General features: G+C 46.7%; 1 protein-coding gene across 1 annotated transcript in view; it reads right to left on the bottom strand.

The window, feature by feature from the left end:
- Window positions 1–16,867, bottom strand: part of LOC135528246 (calmodulin-binding transcription activator 1-like) — a 477,130-nt gene that overhangs the window by 35,660 nt on the left and 424,603 nt on the right. Inside the window, 4 exon segments of the mRNA XM_064957197.1 lie at window positions 140–274; window positions 588–714; window positions 7,787–9,926; window positions 9,928–10,090. Coding sequence (XP_064813269.1) covers window positions 140–274; window positions 588–714; window positions 7,787–9,926; window positions 9,928–10,090 — 2,565 coding nt within the window.

The following is a 16,867-nucleotide window of genomic DNA, read 5'->3' as shown; positions in this document are numbered from 1 at the left end:
AGCAGGGAGATAGAGAGAGAGGGGGAAGCAAAGAGAAAGAGAGAGAGGGGGATTCAGAGAGAGACAAAGAGACACAGAAAGACAGTGAGATGAGGAAGAAAGACAAAAAGAGAGAGGAAGATAGACCGAGATATCTTACCGTCCAGTGAGAGCCAGTCGTGTTGTGAGGAGGGCAGTGAGGGCAGAGCGCGGGCTTTGTACTCAAACACCACTGAGTTAGAGATGATCTGGTTACTGGCAGTCACCTGCAGTGTCACCAGCCCAGTGTCATGAGCTGTGGACAGAGACAGACAGAGGGAGTCCGAGTCAGACGCTTCACTGATAACTGCTACAACTCCAACACTCCTGACTCTAACCACCTGTAGGCCTCATAGGAACATATTCTTCTTCTTGAAACTTCTCAGTGGCCAGGGACATAATCTCAACTGAGGAACAGAGACACGAGTAAAGACCTTTGTGTAATGTCTGCTGATCTAAGTCTAAAAGATAACGACTGATATCCCTGGTAGGTACAGTACACAGTGTTTCCAGTTTAACCCTGGTGGAAGGACCAGAGGGTGTGTCAAGGCCAGGCCACTGAGACCTACCTGGGCAGTAGCAGCGCAGCACCCCAGGCTGGATGAGAGAGGCAGGGACAGATATCTGATCAAACAGGCAGCTGTAGTTAGAGCTGGCCTCCTGCCATGGACCAGTGATGAGCACCTTCACTCCTCCCTGAAACAGATAGCACACAGACTCACAGCGCGGGAAACTGGATCATCTGGACCTATACTGGGTATTAGGGAGCAAGTGTGAATTTGGCCATGAGTTAATGTCATGCTGCCATCTTATGGAGAATAGTAGGAATAACGTGAACACAGGGACATATTCTCAAACTGCTGCCACCTAGCGGTGGAAGAGTGGCATTACACAACCGTTTATTGTCTCTATTATATTTACTGCGTTGCCTTCCTGTGGTTGGACAGTGATATTACAGCCATTTTTCTGTCTGACCAAAGTGGTTGCCAACTTGTGGATGAACAGTGTCATTGGCGTTAACCGAAGTTCTCTGTACATACAGTCCACTCCCCTCCCTTACTCCTTTACTTGGACAGTGAAGCTAAAACATTTAATTTGGCTCTATACTCCAGCATTTGGGGTTTGAAATATTTTATAAAAAGGTGACCGTACAGATTGTCACTTTTTATTTCAGGGTATTTTCATACATATCTGTTTTACCGTGTAGAAGTGAAAGCACGTTAGACTATTTAGTCCCACCGATTTGAAGGTGTCATAAGTATTTGGACAATTTCCCTTCTGGTGTATTCAATTTAGTCAAAGGTTTAGTATTTGGTCCCATATTCCTATAGCACAGAATGACTACGTCAAGCTTGTGACTCTGCAAACTTGTTGGATACATTTGCAGTTTGAGGCATAAATAAATACATAAATACAAAGGCATAAATATCATACCCCCCCAAAATGCTAACCTCCCCTGTTATTGTAATGGAGGGAGGTTAGCATGTCAATGGGGGTATGCTAACCTCCCCTGTTATTGTAATGGAGAGAGGTTAGCATGTCTTGGAGGTATGCAAACCTCTGCTGTTATTGTAATAGAGATAGGTTAGCATGTCTTGGAGGTATGCTAACCTCCCCTGTTATTGTAATAGAAATAGGTTAGCATGTCTTGGGGGTATGCTAACCTCCCCTGTTATTGTAATGGAGAGAGGTTAGCATGTCTTGGAGGTATGCTAACCTCCCCTGTTATTGTAATGGAGAGAGGTTAGCATGTCTTGGAGGTATGCTAACCTCCCCTGTTATTGTAATGGAGAGAGGTTAGCATGTCTTGGGGGTATGATATTTTTGCATCTGTAACTTTCTCACTCATCATTATTCACGATTCATTCATGATTATCGGTAATCATGGCAGCATCCACATCAATGTAAAAGTGTTCAGAAAGATATTGTATTCTTATTTACAATAAAAGAGTCTCCAAAATGACACAATACATTATTTACCATTCATTTATATTTCCATGGGGTGGCAGGTAGCCTAGTGTTGGGCCAGCTGGATCGAATCCCCGAGCTGACAAGATAAAAATCTGTTGTTCTGCCCCTGAACAAGGCAGTTAACCCACTGTTCCATGGTAGGCTGTCATTGCAAATAAGAATTTGTTCTTAACATGTTTGCCCATGGAAGAAATGCCCAGAAAGGGACTTTTTGGACCTGAAAGTCAGAAAATTCAGGAGACAAAGGTGTTCATAGTTGACCTATTCTGCATACCCCAGCATACCATGAGACATCCACGTCTTCATCACTGGGAAATAGAAACGGTTGATATTATTTAAAAGCTTACAAACAGGGTGGTCAAACTATTTTAATGATATATATATATATATTTTTTTTTAATTAAAAAACTTTAACCTTTAAATATTTGCACATGTAGTAGCTTAGATGCTAATTGACATAATCTGAGGTGTTTGTGTTGTGCCCGCCATCAGTTGAGACACAACATGCTCCTGAATACAGGGTGGGTGTCATGTTTCATGAATAGAAATAGCGTTCATAGAATGGACCTATCCCTTCAGACCACTGCAATTTAGATGGTACAGCATTGACATTTAACTTTTAACTTCTAATTACTACCACAAAGAGGACCACCGGTCCACCCACCGTCGAACGTTAACCTAAATAGTAATGTATTTTCTGCTATTTCTATTCATGAAACTTGACACCCACCCTGTATATATATATATATCAGATCCAAAAAGTCCCTTTCTGGACATTTCTACGACGGGCAAATATGTATCGAAGGTTTCGTTCAAATCAAAAGGGGTGCTGTCAAAAAGTGACTGAATTCAAATGGATTTATCCCTCAACATAATCAGAAACACAACCAAAACAAACTGCAAATGCATCCAAAAAGTGTGTAGTCACCAGCTTGATGTAATCACTGCCTGCTAGGATTATGGGACCAAATACTTACCTGTTGACTGTAAATGTAATACACTGTAAGTGAATTTGTCCAAATACTTATGACACCTTCAAATGGGGGGACTAGATACACAGAGTGCTTTCCTTTCTAAACGGTGAAACAGATATGTGTGAACATACCCTCAAATGAAAGGTGACATTCTGTACTGTCGCCTCACATAAAACATTTGATGTCAAATCCAAAATGCTGGAGTATATAGTCACATTTAAAGTTTTAACTTCACTGTCCAAATAAATACATAGGGGAGAGTACAACATTGAGCTGCCATCCTGTGGTTGAACAGTGTTACTGGCATTACACAGACTCTACTCTCTGTTTTGTACATTATTGAGCTGCCATCCTGTGGTTGGACAGTGTTACTGGCATTACACAGACTCCTTTACTCTCTGTTTTGTACTTTATTGAGCTGCCATCCTGTGGTTGAACAGTGTTACTGGCATTACACAGACTCTACTCTCTGTTTTGTACTTTATTGAGCTGCCATCCTGTGGTTGAACAGTGTTACTGGCATTACACAGACTCTACTCTCTGTTTTGTACATTATTGAGCTGCCATCCTGTGGTTGAACAGTGTTACTGGCATTACACAAACTCTACTCTCTGTTTTGTACTTTATTGAGCTGCCATCCTGTGGTTGGACAGTGTTACTGGCATTACACAGACTCTACTCTCTGTTTTGTACTTTATTGAGCTGCCATCCTGTGGTTGGACAGTGTTACTGGCATTACACAGACTCTACTCTCTGTTTTGTACTTTATTGAGCTGCCATCCTGTGGTTGGACAGTGTTACTGGCATTACACAGACTCTACTCTCTGTTTTGTACATTATTGAGCTGCCATCCTGTGGTTGAACAGTGTTACTGGCATTACACAGACTCTACTCTCTGTTTTGTACTTTATTGAGCTGCCATCCTGTGGTTGGACAGTGTTACTGGCATTACACAGACTCTACTCTCTGTTTTGTACATTATTGAGCTGCCATCCTGTGGTTGGACAGTGTTACTGGCATTACACAGACTCTACTCTCTGTTTTGTACTTTATTGAGCTGCCATCCTGTGGTTGAACAGTGTTACTGGCATTACACAGACTCCTTTACTCTCTGTTTTGTACTTTATTGAGCTGCCATCCTGTGGTTGGACAGTGTTACTGGCATTACACAGACTCTACTCTCTGTTTTGTACTTTATTGAGCTGCCATCCTGTGGTTGAACAGTGTTACTGGCATTACACAGACTCCTTTACTCTCTGTTTTGTACTTTATTGAGCTGCCATCCTGTGGTTGAACAGTGTTACTGGCATTACACAGACTCTACTCTCTGTTTTGTACATTATTGAGCTGCCATCCTGTGGTTGGACAGTGTTACTGGCATTACACAGACTCTACTCTCTGTTTTGTACTTTATTGAGCTGCCATCCTGTGGTTGGACAGTGTTATTGGCATTACACAGACTCTACTCTCTGTTTTGTACATTATTGAGCTGCCATCCTGTGGTTGAACAGTGTTACTGGCATTACACAGACTCTACTCTCTGTTTTGTACTTTATTGAGCTGCCATCCTGTGGCTGGACAGTGTTACTGGCATTACACAGACTCTACTCTCTGTTTTGTACATTATTGAGCTGCCATCCTGTGGTTGGACAGTGTTACTGGCATTACACAGACTCTACTCTCTGTTTTGTACTTTATTGAGCTGCCATCCTGTGGTTGGACAGTGTTACTGGCATTACACAGACTCTACTCTCTGTTTTGTACATTATTGAGCTGCCATCCTGTGGTTGAACAGTGTTACTGGCATTACACAGACTCTACTCTCTGTTTTGTACATTATTGAGCTGCCATCCTGTGGTTGGACAGTGTTACTGGCATTACACAGACTCTACTCTCTGTTTTGTACTTTATTGAGCTGCCATCCTGTGGTTGGACAGTGTTACTGGCATTACACAGACTCTACTCTCTGTTTTGTACATTATTGAGCTGCCATCCTGTGGTTGAACAGTGTTACTGGCATTACACAGACTCCTTTACTCTCTGTTTTGTACTTTATTGAGCTGCCATCCTGTGGTTGGACAGTGTTACTGGCATTACACAGACTCTACTCTCTGTTTTGTACTTTATTGAGCTGCCATCCTGTGGTTGGACAGTGTTACTGGCATTACACAGACTCTACTCTCTGTTTTGTACTTTATTGAGCTGTCATCCTGTGGTTGAACAGTGTTACTGGCATTACACAGACTCCTTTACTCTCTGTTTTGTACTTTATTGAGCTGCCATCCTGTGGTTGAACAGTGTTACTGGCATTACACAGACTCTACTCTCTGTTTTGTACTTTATTGAGCTGCCATCCTGTGGTTGAACAGTGTTACTGGCATTACACAGACTCCTTTACTCTCTGTTTTGTACTTTATTGAGCTGCCATCCTGTGGTTGAACAGTGTTACTGGCATTACACAGACTCTACTCTCTGTTTTGTACATTATTGAGCTGCCATCCTGTGGTTGGACAGTGTTACTGGCATTACACAGACTCTACTCTCTGTTTTGTACTTTATTGAGCTGCCATCCTGTGGTTGGACAGTGTTACTGGCATTACACAGACTCTACTCTCTGTTTTGTACTTTATTGAGCTGCCATCCTGTGGTTGGACAGTGTTACTGGCATTACACAGACTCTACTCTCTGTTTTGTACATTATTGAGCTGCCATCCTGTGGTTGAACAGTGTTACTGGCATTACACAGACTCTACTCTCTGTTTTGTACTTTATTGAGCTGCCATCCTGTGGTTGGACAGTGTTACTGGCATTACACAGACTCTACTCTCTGTTTTGTACATTATTGAGCTGCCATCCTGTGGTTGGACAGTGTTACTGGCATTACACAGACTCTACTCTCTGTTTTGTACTTTATTGAGCTGCCATCCTGTGGTTGAACAGTGTTACTGGCATTACACAGACTCCTTTACTCTCTGTTTTGTACTTTATTGAGCTGCCATCCTGTGGTTGGACAGTGTTACTGGCATTACACAGACTCTACTCTCTGTTTTGTACTTTATTGAGCTGCCATCCTGTGGTTGAACAGTGTTACTGGCATTACACAGACTCCTTTACTCTCTGTTTTGTACTTTATTGAGCTGCCATCCTGTGGTTGAACAGTGTTACTGGCATTACACAAACTCTACTCTCTGTTTTGTACATTATTGAGCTGCCATCCTGTGGTTGGACAGTGTTACTGGCATTACACAGACTCTACTCTCTGTTTTGTACTTTATTGAGCTGCCATCCTGTGGTTGGACAGTGTTATTGGCATTACACAGACTCTACTCTCTGTTTTGTACATTATTGAGCTGCCATCCTGTGGTTGAACAGTGTTACTGGCATTACACAGACTCTACTCTCTGTTTTGTACTTTATTGAGCTGCCATCCTGTGGTTGGACAGTGTTACTGGCATTACACAGACTCTACTCTCTGTTTTGTACATTATTGAGCTGCCATCCTGTGGTTGGACAGTGTTACTGGCATTACACAGACTCTACTCTCTGTTTTGTACTTTATTGAGCTGCCATCCTGTGGTTGGACAGTGTTACTGGCATTACACAGACTCTACTCTCTGTTTTGTACATTATTGAGCTGCCATCCTGTGGTTGAACAGTGTTACTGGCATTACACAGACTCTACTCTCTGTTTTGTACATTATTGAGCTGCCATCCTGTGGTTGGACAGTGTTACTGGCATTACACAGACTCTACTCTCTGTTTTGTACTTTATTGAGCTGCCATCCTGTGGTTGGACAGTGTTACTGGCATTACACAGACTCTACTCTCTGTTTTGTACATTATTGAGCTGCCATCCTGTGGTTGAACAGTGTTACTGGCATTACACAGACTCCTTTACTCTCTGTTTTGTACTTTATTGAGCTGCCATCCTGTGGTTGGACAGTGTTACTGGCATTACACAGACTCTACTCTCTGTTTTGTACTTTATTGAGCTGCTATCCTGTGGTTGGACAGTGTTACTGGCATTACACAGACTCTACTCTCTGTTTTGTACTTTATTGAGCTGCCATCCGGTGGTTGAACAGTGATATTACAGTTCATTCAAACTACGTTGATATGTACAGGTAACTGCCAAAACAAAGGAAACAACAACATAAAGAGTCTAAATAGGGCGTTGGACCACGAGCCAGATCAGCTTCAAAGTGCCTTTGCATCGATTCTGGAACTCTGTTGGAGGAATGCAACACCCTTCTTCCACCAGAAATTCCATTATTTGGTGTTTTGTTGATGGTGGTGCCGCTCCAGAATCCCATAAGTGTTCAATTGGGATGAGATCTGGTGACTGGCATATGGTTTACATCATTTTCATGCCCATCAAACCATTCAGTGACCTGTGGATGGGGGTACCTGTGGACGGGGGTACCTGTGGACGGGGGTACCTGTGGACGGGGGTACCTGTGGATGGGGGTACCTGTGGATGGCCTCCAGCTTGCCATTTTTATACATGACCCTAAGCATGATGGGATGTTAATTCGTTGGTTAGAAATAGCTCAGGAACCACACCTGTGTGGAAGCACCTGCTTTCAATATACTTTTTATCCCTCGTTTACTAAAGTGTTTCCTATATTTTGGCAGTTCAGGTTGGTTGAAGGAGATCCATTATTTCTGTCTGACCAAAGTGAAACTTGAGAAAATGCCTCTCTGTATGCGTTTACCCAATCACAACTACAAAACTATGTTGTAACTACATTTGGTAACTCAACTGGAGTGTAATGCTTTGTGAAATAAGGAGTACATGCACTGCTAGCGTGGTGGAGACTCACCTCAGGGTAGGACCACTCGGGCGAGTAGTCAGTGACCATGAAGAGTCTCCCTGTGGCCTGCAACATCCCCAGAGCCCCGTGGGCCACGGCTGCAGACACCACCTCCGCCACGTCCATGTATGCCAGAGAGCCTGACTCCGGCCCTGCACCCCCAGCCCCGGCACCCAGAGACTGAGGGCTGCAGCAGGGCTGGAGACAGAGCTCTGAGGGGCTGTATCCTGCCCCCCGGGCCCCTCCTACCCCTCCGTCCTCCTGGCCCTGCTGGGGAGCTCCACTAGGCGTGGCCTGACCGTCTGAGCCGTGGTTGGCCACCAGCTGGTGGTTGTAAAGAGCTCCCCCGGCCGCCATGTTGGTTCCACTACCGTCCACAGAGATGAAGTCATTGATGAGGTCAGAGAACTGGTTTCCAAAGGAGATGTCGAAGTGGTCCAGGCTGATCTCCATGCCTCCCCCTCCTGCTCCACCGTTAGAGCCCGATCCGCCTAGGCCCTGGTGGGGCCCCACGGTGTTGTAAAGGCCCTGGACCATCCCAGCCCCTTGGAGGAGGGGCTGCAGCTGCTGCTGCTGCTGTGAGCGGTTGCTGCCGTCGTTGTTGATGCCATTTCCGTTATGCATGGTCACTCCTTCCCCTCCTCCTCCGCCTCCCTGACCTCCTCCACCGTTGGCCTGCTGCAGGTAGTGTTCTGTCCCTCCTCCCTCTGGGTTGCCTCCTCCACAGGCCTGGAGGTGATCCCCAGGCTTCAGTAGGCCCTCTCCATTCTCTGTTCCCCCTGCCTGGCCTGAGCCCACGCTGCCTGGCTGCTCCAGACCCACCACCTCCTCATGCTCTGGCCCCAGCCCAGGGAAGCCCCCCTGGTACTGCAGAAGCTGGAGAGACCCAGGCCCCTGCCCTGGCCCCTCGGTGGGGGAGCCACCGTTGCAGTTGGCCCTGTGGTGGCTCTGGTGGTGGTGGTGGAGGTGGCCGTTAATGCCAGGGGAGTCTGTCTTGACCACCTGCAGGCCCATGTAGGCTGTGGAGTCATGGGAGTTGTGCTCCATCAAATGAGTCTTCTGGCCCATGGAGGACCTGCCCTGCTGGGCCTGGCCGGACTGCTGGGTGTCCTGGAGGAAGAAGCTGGGCGAGTGGCTCTGGTGGGAGAGGTGGGGGCTGTTCATAGCCTGGCCATAGCCCACTGACCCAGCTCCGGAGGAGTATTCCTGCTTGGCATCGATGGCGCTGAAGTCCATCTGCTCCAGGGTGGTGCTGGGGCTCAGGCCTCCTCCAGAGGGCAGCAGAGAGCCAGCCGGGGTCAGGCCGAGGGAGCCTTGCGCTGAACCAGTCCCAGAGGAACCAGCTCCACCTCCTCCACAGCTCACCACCGCCCCCACCTGATAGCCCTGCTCTGTGGCCAGCTGCTGCTCGAAGGACATGTCCTCCGTCTTGATGTTCTTCACCAGAGCAGAGTTGAAGCTGTAACCAGAGTCTGACATGGATGGAGAGCGCTGCATACTGCCGTTGGTGCCATTGGAGGAAGAGGAGGAAGATGAGGAGCTGCCGCCCCCCTTCAGCCTGCTGCCCCCGTATGTCTGGCCCTGCTTGGGGTTGTTGAGGAAGCAGTCAGGGTCAAAGTTCATGGTGGTCTCAGGTATCTTCATGCCTCCAGCATCCAGGCTGCTGGACAGGACCAGCTCCTCAGACACACTGGCTGCAGACAGCATGGACAGCCCATCTGCTCCCCCTGCCCCCCCGGGACCCTCCCCAGCCCCTCCGCTGGGGAAGGCAAACTTGTGGTTGTCTGCCACCACACCGGACAACACCAGTCCCTGGGAGGCTGCGTCGGGGCCCATGAGGTGGGCGTTGGAGCCCCCATTGGGGGACATGCTGTAGCCGGGGTCCCCGGTCACCTCGGACATGAATACACTCTGGGACAGGCTGGACAGGACGGAAGCCACGTGGCCCATGCCCGTCACCACGGGACTGTCAGCCATGTCTGGGTCGCTGTTCAGCCCGCTGCTGATGGACACGGGGGAGTTCTGGGTGGTGTCAGGGACCTCCACCTGGTTGGTAGAGGATACCTCCGTGCTGTTCTGGTGCAGGAGAACAGGCTTGGGAATCTTGCCGTTGCGTTTCTCCCTGGCGCTGCCCCCTCCCCCTCCGTAACTTTTCCCCCCCTCCATGGCTGCTGTGCTCGGTCTTGCCCTCGGACACGTCGTTGTTCTGGACCTCAGAGTGACCGCTGCTGTAGCCTCCACGGGGGTCCACCTTGGGGGAGATGATGCGGTGTTTGGCACTGTTGCACTTGTGGTGCACACTGCTCCCTGCGCCTGTTAGAGGGAGAAGGGAGAGGTTACTGAGAGATAGCTCTGGATGCAGTACAAGTCATCAGTCATTTACAAAGAATGCAGAATAGTACAGTGAATCTCCACTTGTCACTTAAATCTCGCTGTATTGATTACTTTCATTTGACTCCTGGGACTCTTTCATACTGTTGCTTGTGCCTGTCCTTTTCCCCCCGTCAACGTTACGACTGCGGAAATGTTTGTAATCACCTGTCAAACACACCCCGGTACTGGCTGAAATGGGTTTCAATGGAATACACTGGCTACAAGAATATTAGTCTGAGATTTAATGAACCGTCTCGACACGTCACAAGAAAGATAACTTTATTTTAAAGGGTGTTCATTTTTGGTGGAATTGAAAAAAGTTAGAATTTAATACAGTTTAAATATTTACAAATTACAATTAACTAAAAACATGTAAAGTGTTGGTCCCATGTTTCATGAACTGAAATAAAATATCCCAGAAATTTACTATACTCACAAATAGCTTATTTCTTTCAAATTTTGTTCACAAATTTGTTTAATTCCTTTTTAGTGAGCATTTCTCCTTTGCCAAGAGAATCCATCCACCTGACAGGTGTGGCACATCAAGAAGCTGGTTAAACAGCATGATCATTATAAATGTACACAAAAAAAGGACACTAAAATGTGCAGTTTTGTCACACAACACATATTTTGAGGGAGCGTGCAGTTGGCATGCTGACTGCAGGAATGTCTACCATAAGCTGCCTCTAACATGGCTAATGAGACGTGGTGTGATCACAGAAACATACAGGAACTCAAATCCTTCTGTTCACCTGATTTAGAATTCCTCACAATCAAATGTCGACCGCATTATCTACCAAGAGAATTCTCTTCGATTATAATCACAGCCGTATATATTCCCCCCCAAGCAGACACATCGATGGCTCTGAACGAACTTTATTTGACTCTTTGCAAACTGGAATCCATACATCCTGAGGCTGCATTCATTGTAGCTGGGGATTTTAACAAGGCTAATCTGAAAACAAGACTCCCTAAATTGTATCAGCATATCGATTGCGCCACCAGGGCTGGCAAAACCTTGGATCATTGTTATTCTAACTTCCGCGACGCATATAAGGCCCTGCCCCGCCTTCCTTTCGGAAAAGCTGACCACGACTCCATTTTGCTGATCCCTGCCTACAGACAGAAACTAAAACAAGAAGCTCCCACGCTGAGGTCTGTCCAACGCTGGTTCGACCAAGCTGATTCCACACTCCAAGACTGCTTCCATCACGTGGACTGGGACATGTTTCGTATTGCCTCAGACAATAACATTGACGAATACGCTGATTCGGTGGCGAGTTCATTAGAACGTGCGTTGAAGATGTCGTTCCCATAGCAACGATTAAAACATTCCCTAACCAGAAACCGTGGATTGATGGCAGCATTCGCGTGAAACTGAAAGCGCGAACCACTGCTTTTAATCAGGGCAAGGTGACTGGTAACATGACTGAATACAAACAGTGCAGCTGTTCCCTCCGCAAGGCTATCAAACAAGCTAAGCGTCAGTACAGAGACAAAGTAGAATCTCAATTCAACGGCTCAGACACAAGAGGTATGTGGCAGGGTCTACAGTCAATCACGGACTACAAGAAGAAATCCAGCCCAGTCACGGACCAGGATGTCTTGATCCCAGGCAGACTAAATAACTATTTTGCCCGCTTTGAGGACAATACAGTGCCACTGACATGGCCTGCAATGAAAACATGCGGTCTCTCCTTCACTGCAGCCGAGGTGAGTAAAACATTTAAACGTGTTAACCCTCGCAAGGCTGCAGGCCCAGACGGCATCCCCAGCCGCGCCCTCAGAGCATGCGCAGACCAGCTGGCTGGTGTGTTTACGGACATATTCAATCAATCCCTATACCAGTCTGCTGTTCCCACATGCTTCAAGAGAGCCACCATTGTTCCTGTTCCCAAGAAAGCTAAGGTAACTGAGCTAAACGACTACCGCCCCGTAGCACTCACTTCCGTCATCATGAAGTGCTTTGAGAGACTAGACAAGGACCATATCACCTCCACCCTACCTGACACCCTAGACCCACTCCAATTTGCTTACCGCCCAAATAGGTCCACAGACGATGCAATCTCAACCACACTGCACACTGCCCTAACCCATCTGGACAAGAGGAATACCTATGTGAGAATGCTGTTCATCGACTACAGCTCGGCATTTAACACCATAGTACCCTCCAAGCTCGTCATCAAGCTCGAGACCCTGGGTCTCGACCCCGCCCTGTGCAACTGGGTACTGGACTTCCTGACGGGCCGCCCCCAGGTGGTGAGGGTAGGCAACAACATCTCCACCCCGCTGATCCTCAACACTGGGGCCCCACAAGGGTGCGTTCTGAGCCCTCTCCTGTACTCCCTGTTCACCCACGACTGCGCGGCCACGCACGCCTCCAACTCAATCATCAAGTTTGCGGACGACACAACAGTGGTAGGCTTGATTACCAACAACGACGAGACGGCCTACAGGGATGAGGTGAGGGCCCTCGGAGTGTGGTGTCAGGACAATAACCTCACACTCAACGTCAACAAAACTAAGGAGATGATTGTGGACTTCAGGAAACAGCAGAGGGAACACCCCCCTATCCACATCGATGGAACAGTAGTGGAGAGGGTAGTAAGTTTTAAGTTCCTCGGCATACACATCACAGACAAACTGAATTGGTCCACTCACACAGACAGCATCGTGAAGAAGGCGCAGCAGCACCTCTTCAACCTCAGGAGGCTGAAGAAATTTGGCTTGTCACCAAAAGCACTCACAAACTTCTACAGATGCACAATCGAGAGCATCCTGGCGGGCTGTATCACCGCCTGGTACGGCAACTGCTCCTCCCACAACCGTAAGGCTCTCCAGAGGGTAGTGAGGTCTGCACAACGCATCACCGGGGGCAAACTACCTGCCCTCCAGGACACCTACACCAGCCGATGTTACAGGAAGGCCATAAAGATCATCAAGGACAACACCCACCCAAGCCACTGCCTGTTCACCCCGCTATCATCCAGAAGGCGAGGTCAGTACAGGTGCATCAAAGCTGGGACCGAGAGACTGAAAAACAGCTTCTATCTCAAGGCCATCAGACTGTTAAACAGCAACCACTAACATTGAGTGGCTGCTGCCAACACACTGACTCAACTCCAGCCACTTTAATAATGGGAATTGATGGGAAATGATGTAAAATATATCACTAGCCACTTTAAACAATGCTACCTAATATAATGTTTACATACCCTACATTATTCATCTCATATGTATACGTATATACTGTACTCTATATCATCTACTGCATCCTTATGTAATACATGTATCACTAGCCACTTTAACTATGCCACTTTGTTTAAAAACTCATCTCATATGTATATACTGTACTCGATACCACCTACTGTATCTTGCCTATGCGGCTCTGCACCATAACTCATTCATATCTTTATGTACATATTCTTTATCCCCTTACACTGTGTATAAGACATTAGTTTTGGAATTGTTAGTTAGATTACTTGTTGGTTATTACTGCATTGTCGGAACTAGAAGCACAAACATTTCGCTACACTCCCATTAACATCTGCTAACCATGTGTATGTGACAAATAAAATTTGATTTGACATCGTTTTAGAGAATTTGGCAGTATGTCCAAGCAGCCTCACAACCGCAGACCAGGTGTAACCACACCAGCCCGGGACCTCCACATCCAGCTTCTGATCTCAGCCACCTGGACAGCTGGTGAAACTGGGTTTGCACAACCGAAGAATTCTACACAAACTGTCAGAAACCATCTCAGGGAAGCTCATCTGTGTGCTCGTTGTTCTCACCAGGGTCTTGACCTGACTGTAGTTTGGCGTCGTAACCGACTTCAGTGGACAAATGCTCACCTTCGATGGCCACTGGCACGCAGATGGTACCGGGCAGATGGCGTCGTGTGGGCGAGCGGTTTGCTGTTGTCAACGTTGTGAACAGAGTGCCCCATAGTGGCAGTGGGGTTATGGTATGGGCAGGCATAAGCTACGGACAATGAACACAATTGTAATTGATCGAAGGCAATTCGAATGACCAGAGATACTGTGACGGGATCCTGAGGTCCATTGTCATGCCATTCATCCGCCGCCATCACCTCATGTTTCAGCATGATAATACACAGCCCCATGTCACAAGGATCTATCTGCAGACAATTCCTGGAAGCTGAAAATATCCCAGTTCTTCCATGGCCTGCATACTCACCAGACATGTCATCCATCTGGGATGCTCTGGATCGACGTGTACGACAGCGTGTTCCACTTCCTGCCAACATCCAGCAACTTCACACAGCCATTGAAGAAGAGTGGGACAACTTCACACAGCCATTGAAGAAGAGTGGGACAACATTCCACAGGCCACAACCAACAAACAGCCTGATCAACTCTATGTGAAGGAGGTGTGTCGCGCTGCATGAGGCAAATGGTGATCACACTAAATACCGACTGGTTTTCTGACCCCTACCTTAAGGTATCGGTGACCAACAGATGCAGATCTGTATTCCCAGTCATGTGAAATCCATAGCCTAATGGTTTCATTTAAATTGACTGATTTCCTTATATGAACTGAAATTGTTTCATGTTGCATTTATATTTTTGTTCAGTGCAGATGCGCTGAAATGAAAGCAACTTTTGAAAATGAACACTCGGATTATAGTGATATTATGTCTGATTGTCTCGATACCATCTACTGCATCTTGCCTATGCTGCTCTGTACCATCACTCATTCATATATCTTTATGTACATATTCTTTATCCCCTTACACTTGTGTGTATAAGGTAGTAGTTTTGGAATTGTTAGTTAGATTACTCATTGGTTATTAATGCATTGTCGGAACTAGAAGCACAAGCATTTCGCTACGCTCGCATTAACATCTGCTAACCATATGTATGTGACAAATAAAATTTGATTTTGCAAATTATTTGATTTTATTTAACTAGGCAAGTTACTTAAGAACAAATGCTTATTTACAATGACTGCTTACACCAGCCAAGCCCGGACGATGCTGGGCCAATTGTTTCCCGCCCTATGGGACTCCCAATCACAGCTGGTTGTGATACAGCCTGGAATTGAACCAGGGTCTGTAGTGACACCTCTAGCACTGAGATGCAGTGCCTTAGACCACTGTGCCACTTGGGAGCCCCAAACAATGTAAAGTATGTATAAATAGGGGTAATCTAGAGCCAAGCGTGTTGATTTTTAATGTATCCTGCTATTGACACACTTGTTGAATTATGCAACAGAACGTGACTACAACAGTAATTCATGAGGTAGTCTAGACAGACAGGTCGCAGTTGCAAATGAGAACTTGTTCTCAACTAGCCTACCTGGTTAAATAAAGGTGAAATAAAAATAAATAGACAGAGCAGGTGAGTGCAGGTAGGGTAGACAGAGCAGGTGAGTGCAGGTAGGGTAGACAGAGCAGGTGAGTGCAGGTAGGGTAGACAGAGCAGGTGCCTGCAGGTAGGGTAGACAGAGCAGGTGAGTGCAGGTAGGGTAGACAGAGCAGGTGAGTGCAGGTAGGGTAGACAGAGCAGGTGAGTGCAGGTAGGGTAGACAGAGCAGGTGAGTGCAGGTAGGGTAGACAGAGCAGGTGAGTGCAGGTAGGGTAGACAGAGCAGGTGAGTGCAGGTAGGGTAGACAGAGCAAGTAACTGCAGATAGGGTAGACAGAGCAGGTGACTGCAGGTAGGGCAGACAGAGCAGGTGACTGCAGGTAGGGTAGACAGTAGGGTAGACAGAGCAGGTGACTGCAGGTAGGGTAGACAGAGCAGGTGCCTGCAGGTAGGGTAGACAGAACAAGTGACTGCAGGTAGGGTAGACAGAGAAGGTGAGTGCAGGTAGGGTAGGCAGAGCAGGTGAGTGCAGGTAGGGTAGACAGAGCAGGTGAGTACAGGTAGGGTAGACAGAGCAGGTGAGTGCAGGTAGGGTAGACAGAGCAGGTGAATGCAGGTAGGGTAGACATTGCAGGTGACTGCAGGTAGGGTAGACAGAGCAGGTGACTGCAGGTAGGGTAGACAGAGCAGGTGACTGCAGGTAGGGTAGACAGAGCAAGTAACTGCAGGTAGGGTAGATAGAGCAGGTGACTGCAGGTAGGGTAGACAGAGCAGGTGACTGCAGGTAGGGTAGACAGAGCAGGTGAGTGCAGGTAGGGTAGACAGAGCAGGTGACTGCAGGTAGGGGAGACAGAGCAAGTGTTTTGTGTATTTATGCAAATGAGGCACCTATAATTGTCTTTCTTTTAACACAAAATCTTTTTTTAAATAGCTGACACAATAAGAACATGAATATGAGGGCAAAAACAAACAAAATTCAATAAATTGAACACCTGAATTCACACCAAAATCCCTGAACGCCATTCATTATTTGTTCATGCCAGTAAAACATTTTTTAAAACCCTTTTAACAATTTCAGTGACCATTGCTAGTGGCAATCTAATTCACAAACTACCTCTGAGGAAAGGCTGTGAATGACTTGTTGGAGCAGCTCAGCAGAATTATGACATTAATAAGAACACTGTGCTTTCATACCGAAACAAATCACACGATAACAACATCCTTATCCAAGTCATTGTAATCGATTGTTTAATTGATTGGTGTGACTTTTGAGCCAGTTTGAAATGGTGTCAATAAAACACAAGAGAGCCATGACCCTGACACTTTCCACATACACTAATGTAGGACCTCTTCTCCTTCTCCCAACTCTTTGGCATTTGAGTAATTTA

Source organism: Oncorhynchus masou, chromosome 33 (genome assembly GCF_036934945.1).
Source record: "Oncorhynchus masou masou isolate Uvic2021 chromosome 33, UVic_Omas_1.1, whole genome shotgun sequence".
NCBI lineage: Eukaryota > Metazoa > Chordata > Actinopteri > Salmoniformes > Salmonidae > Oncorhynchus > Oncorhynchus masou.
This window is presented reverse-complemented; position numbering and strand designations above follow the sequence as displayed.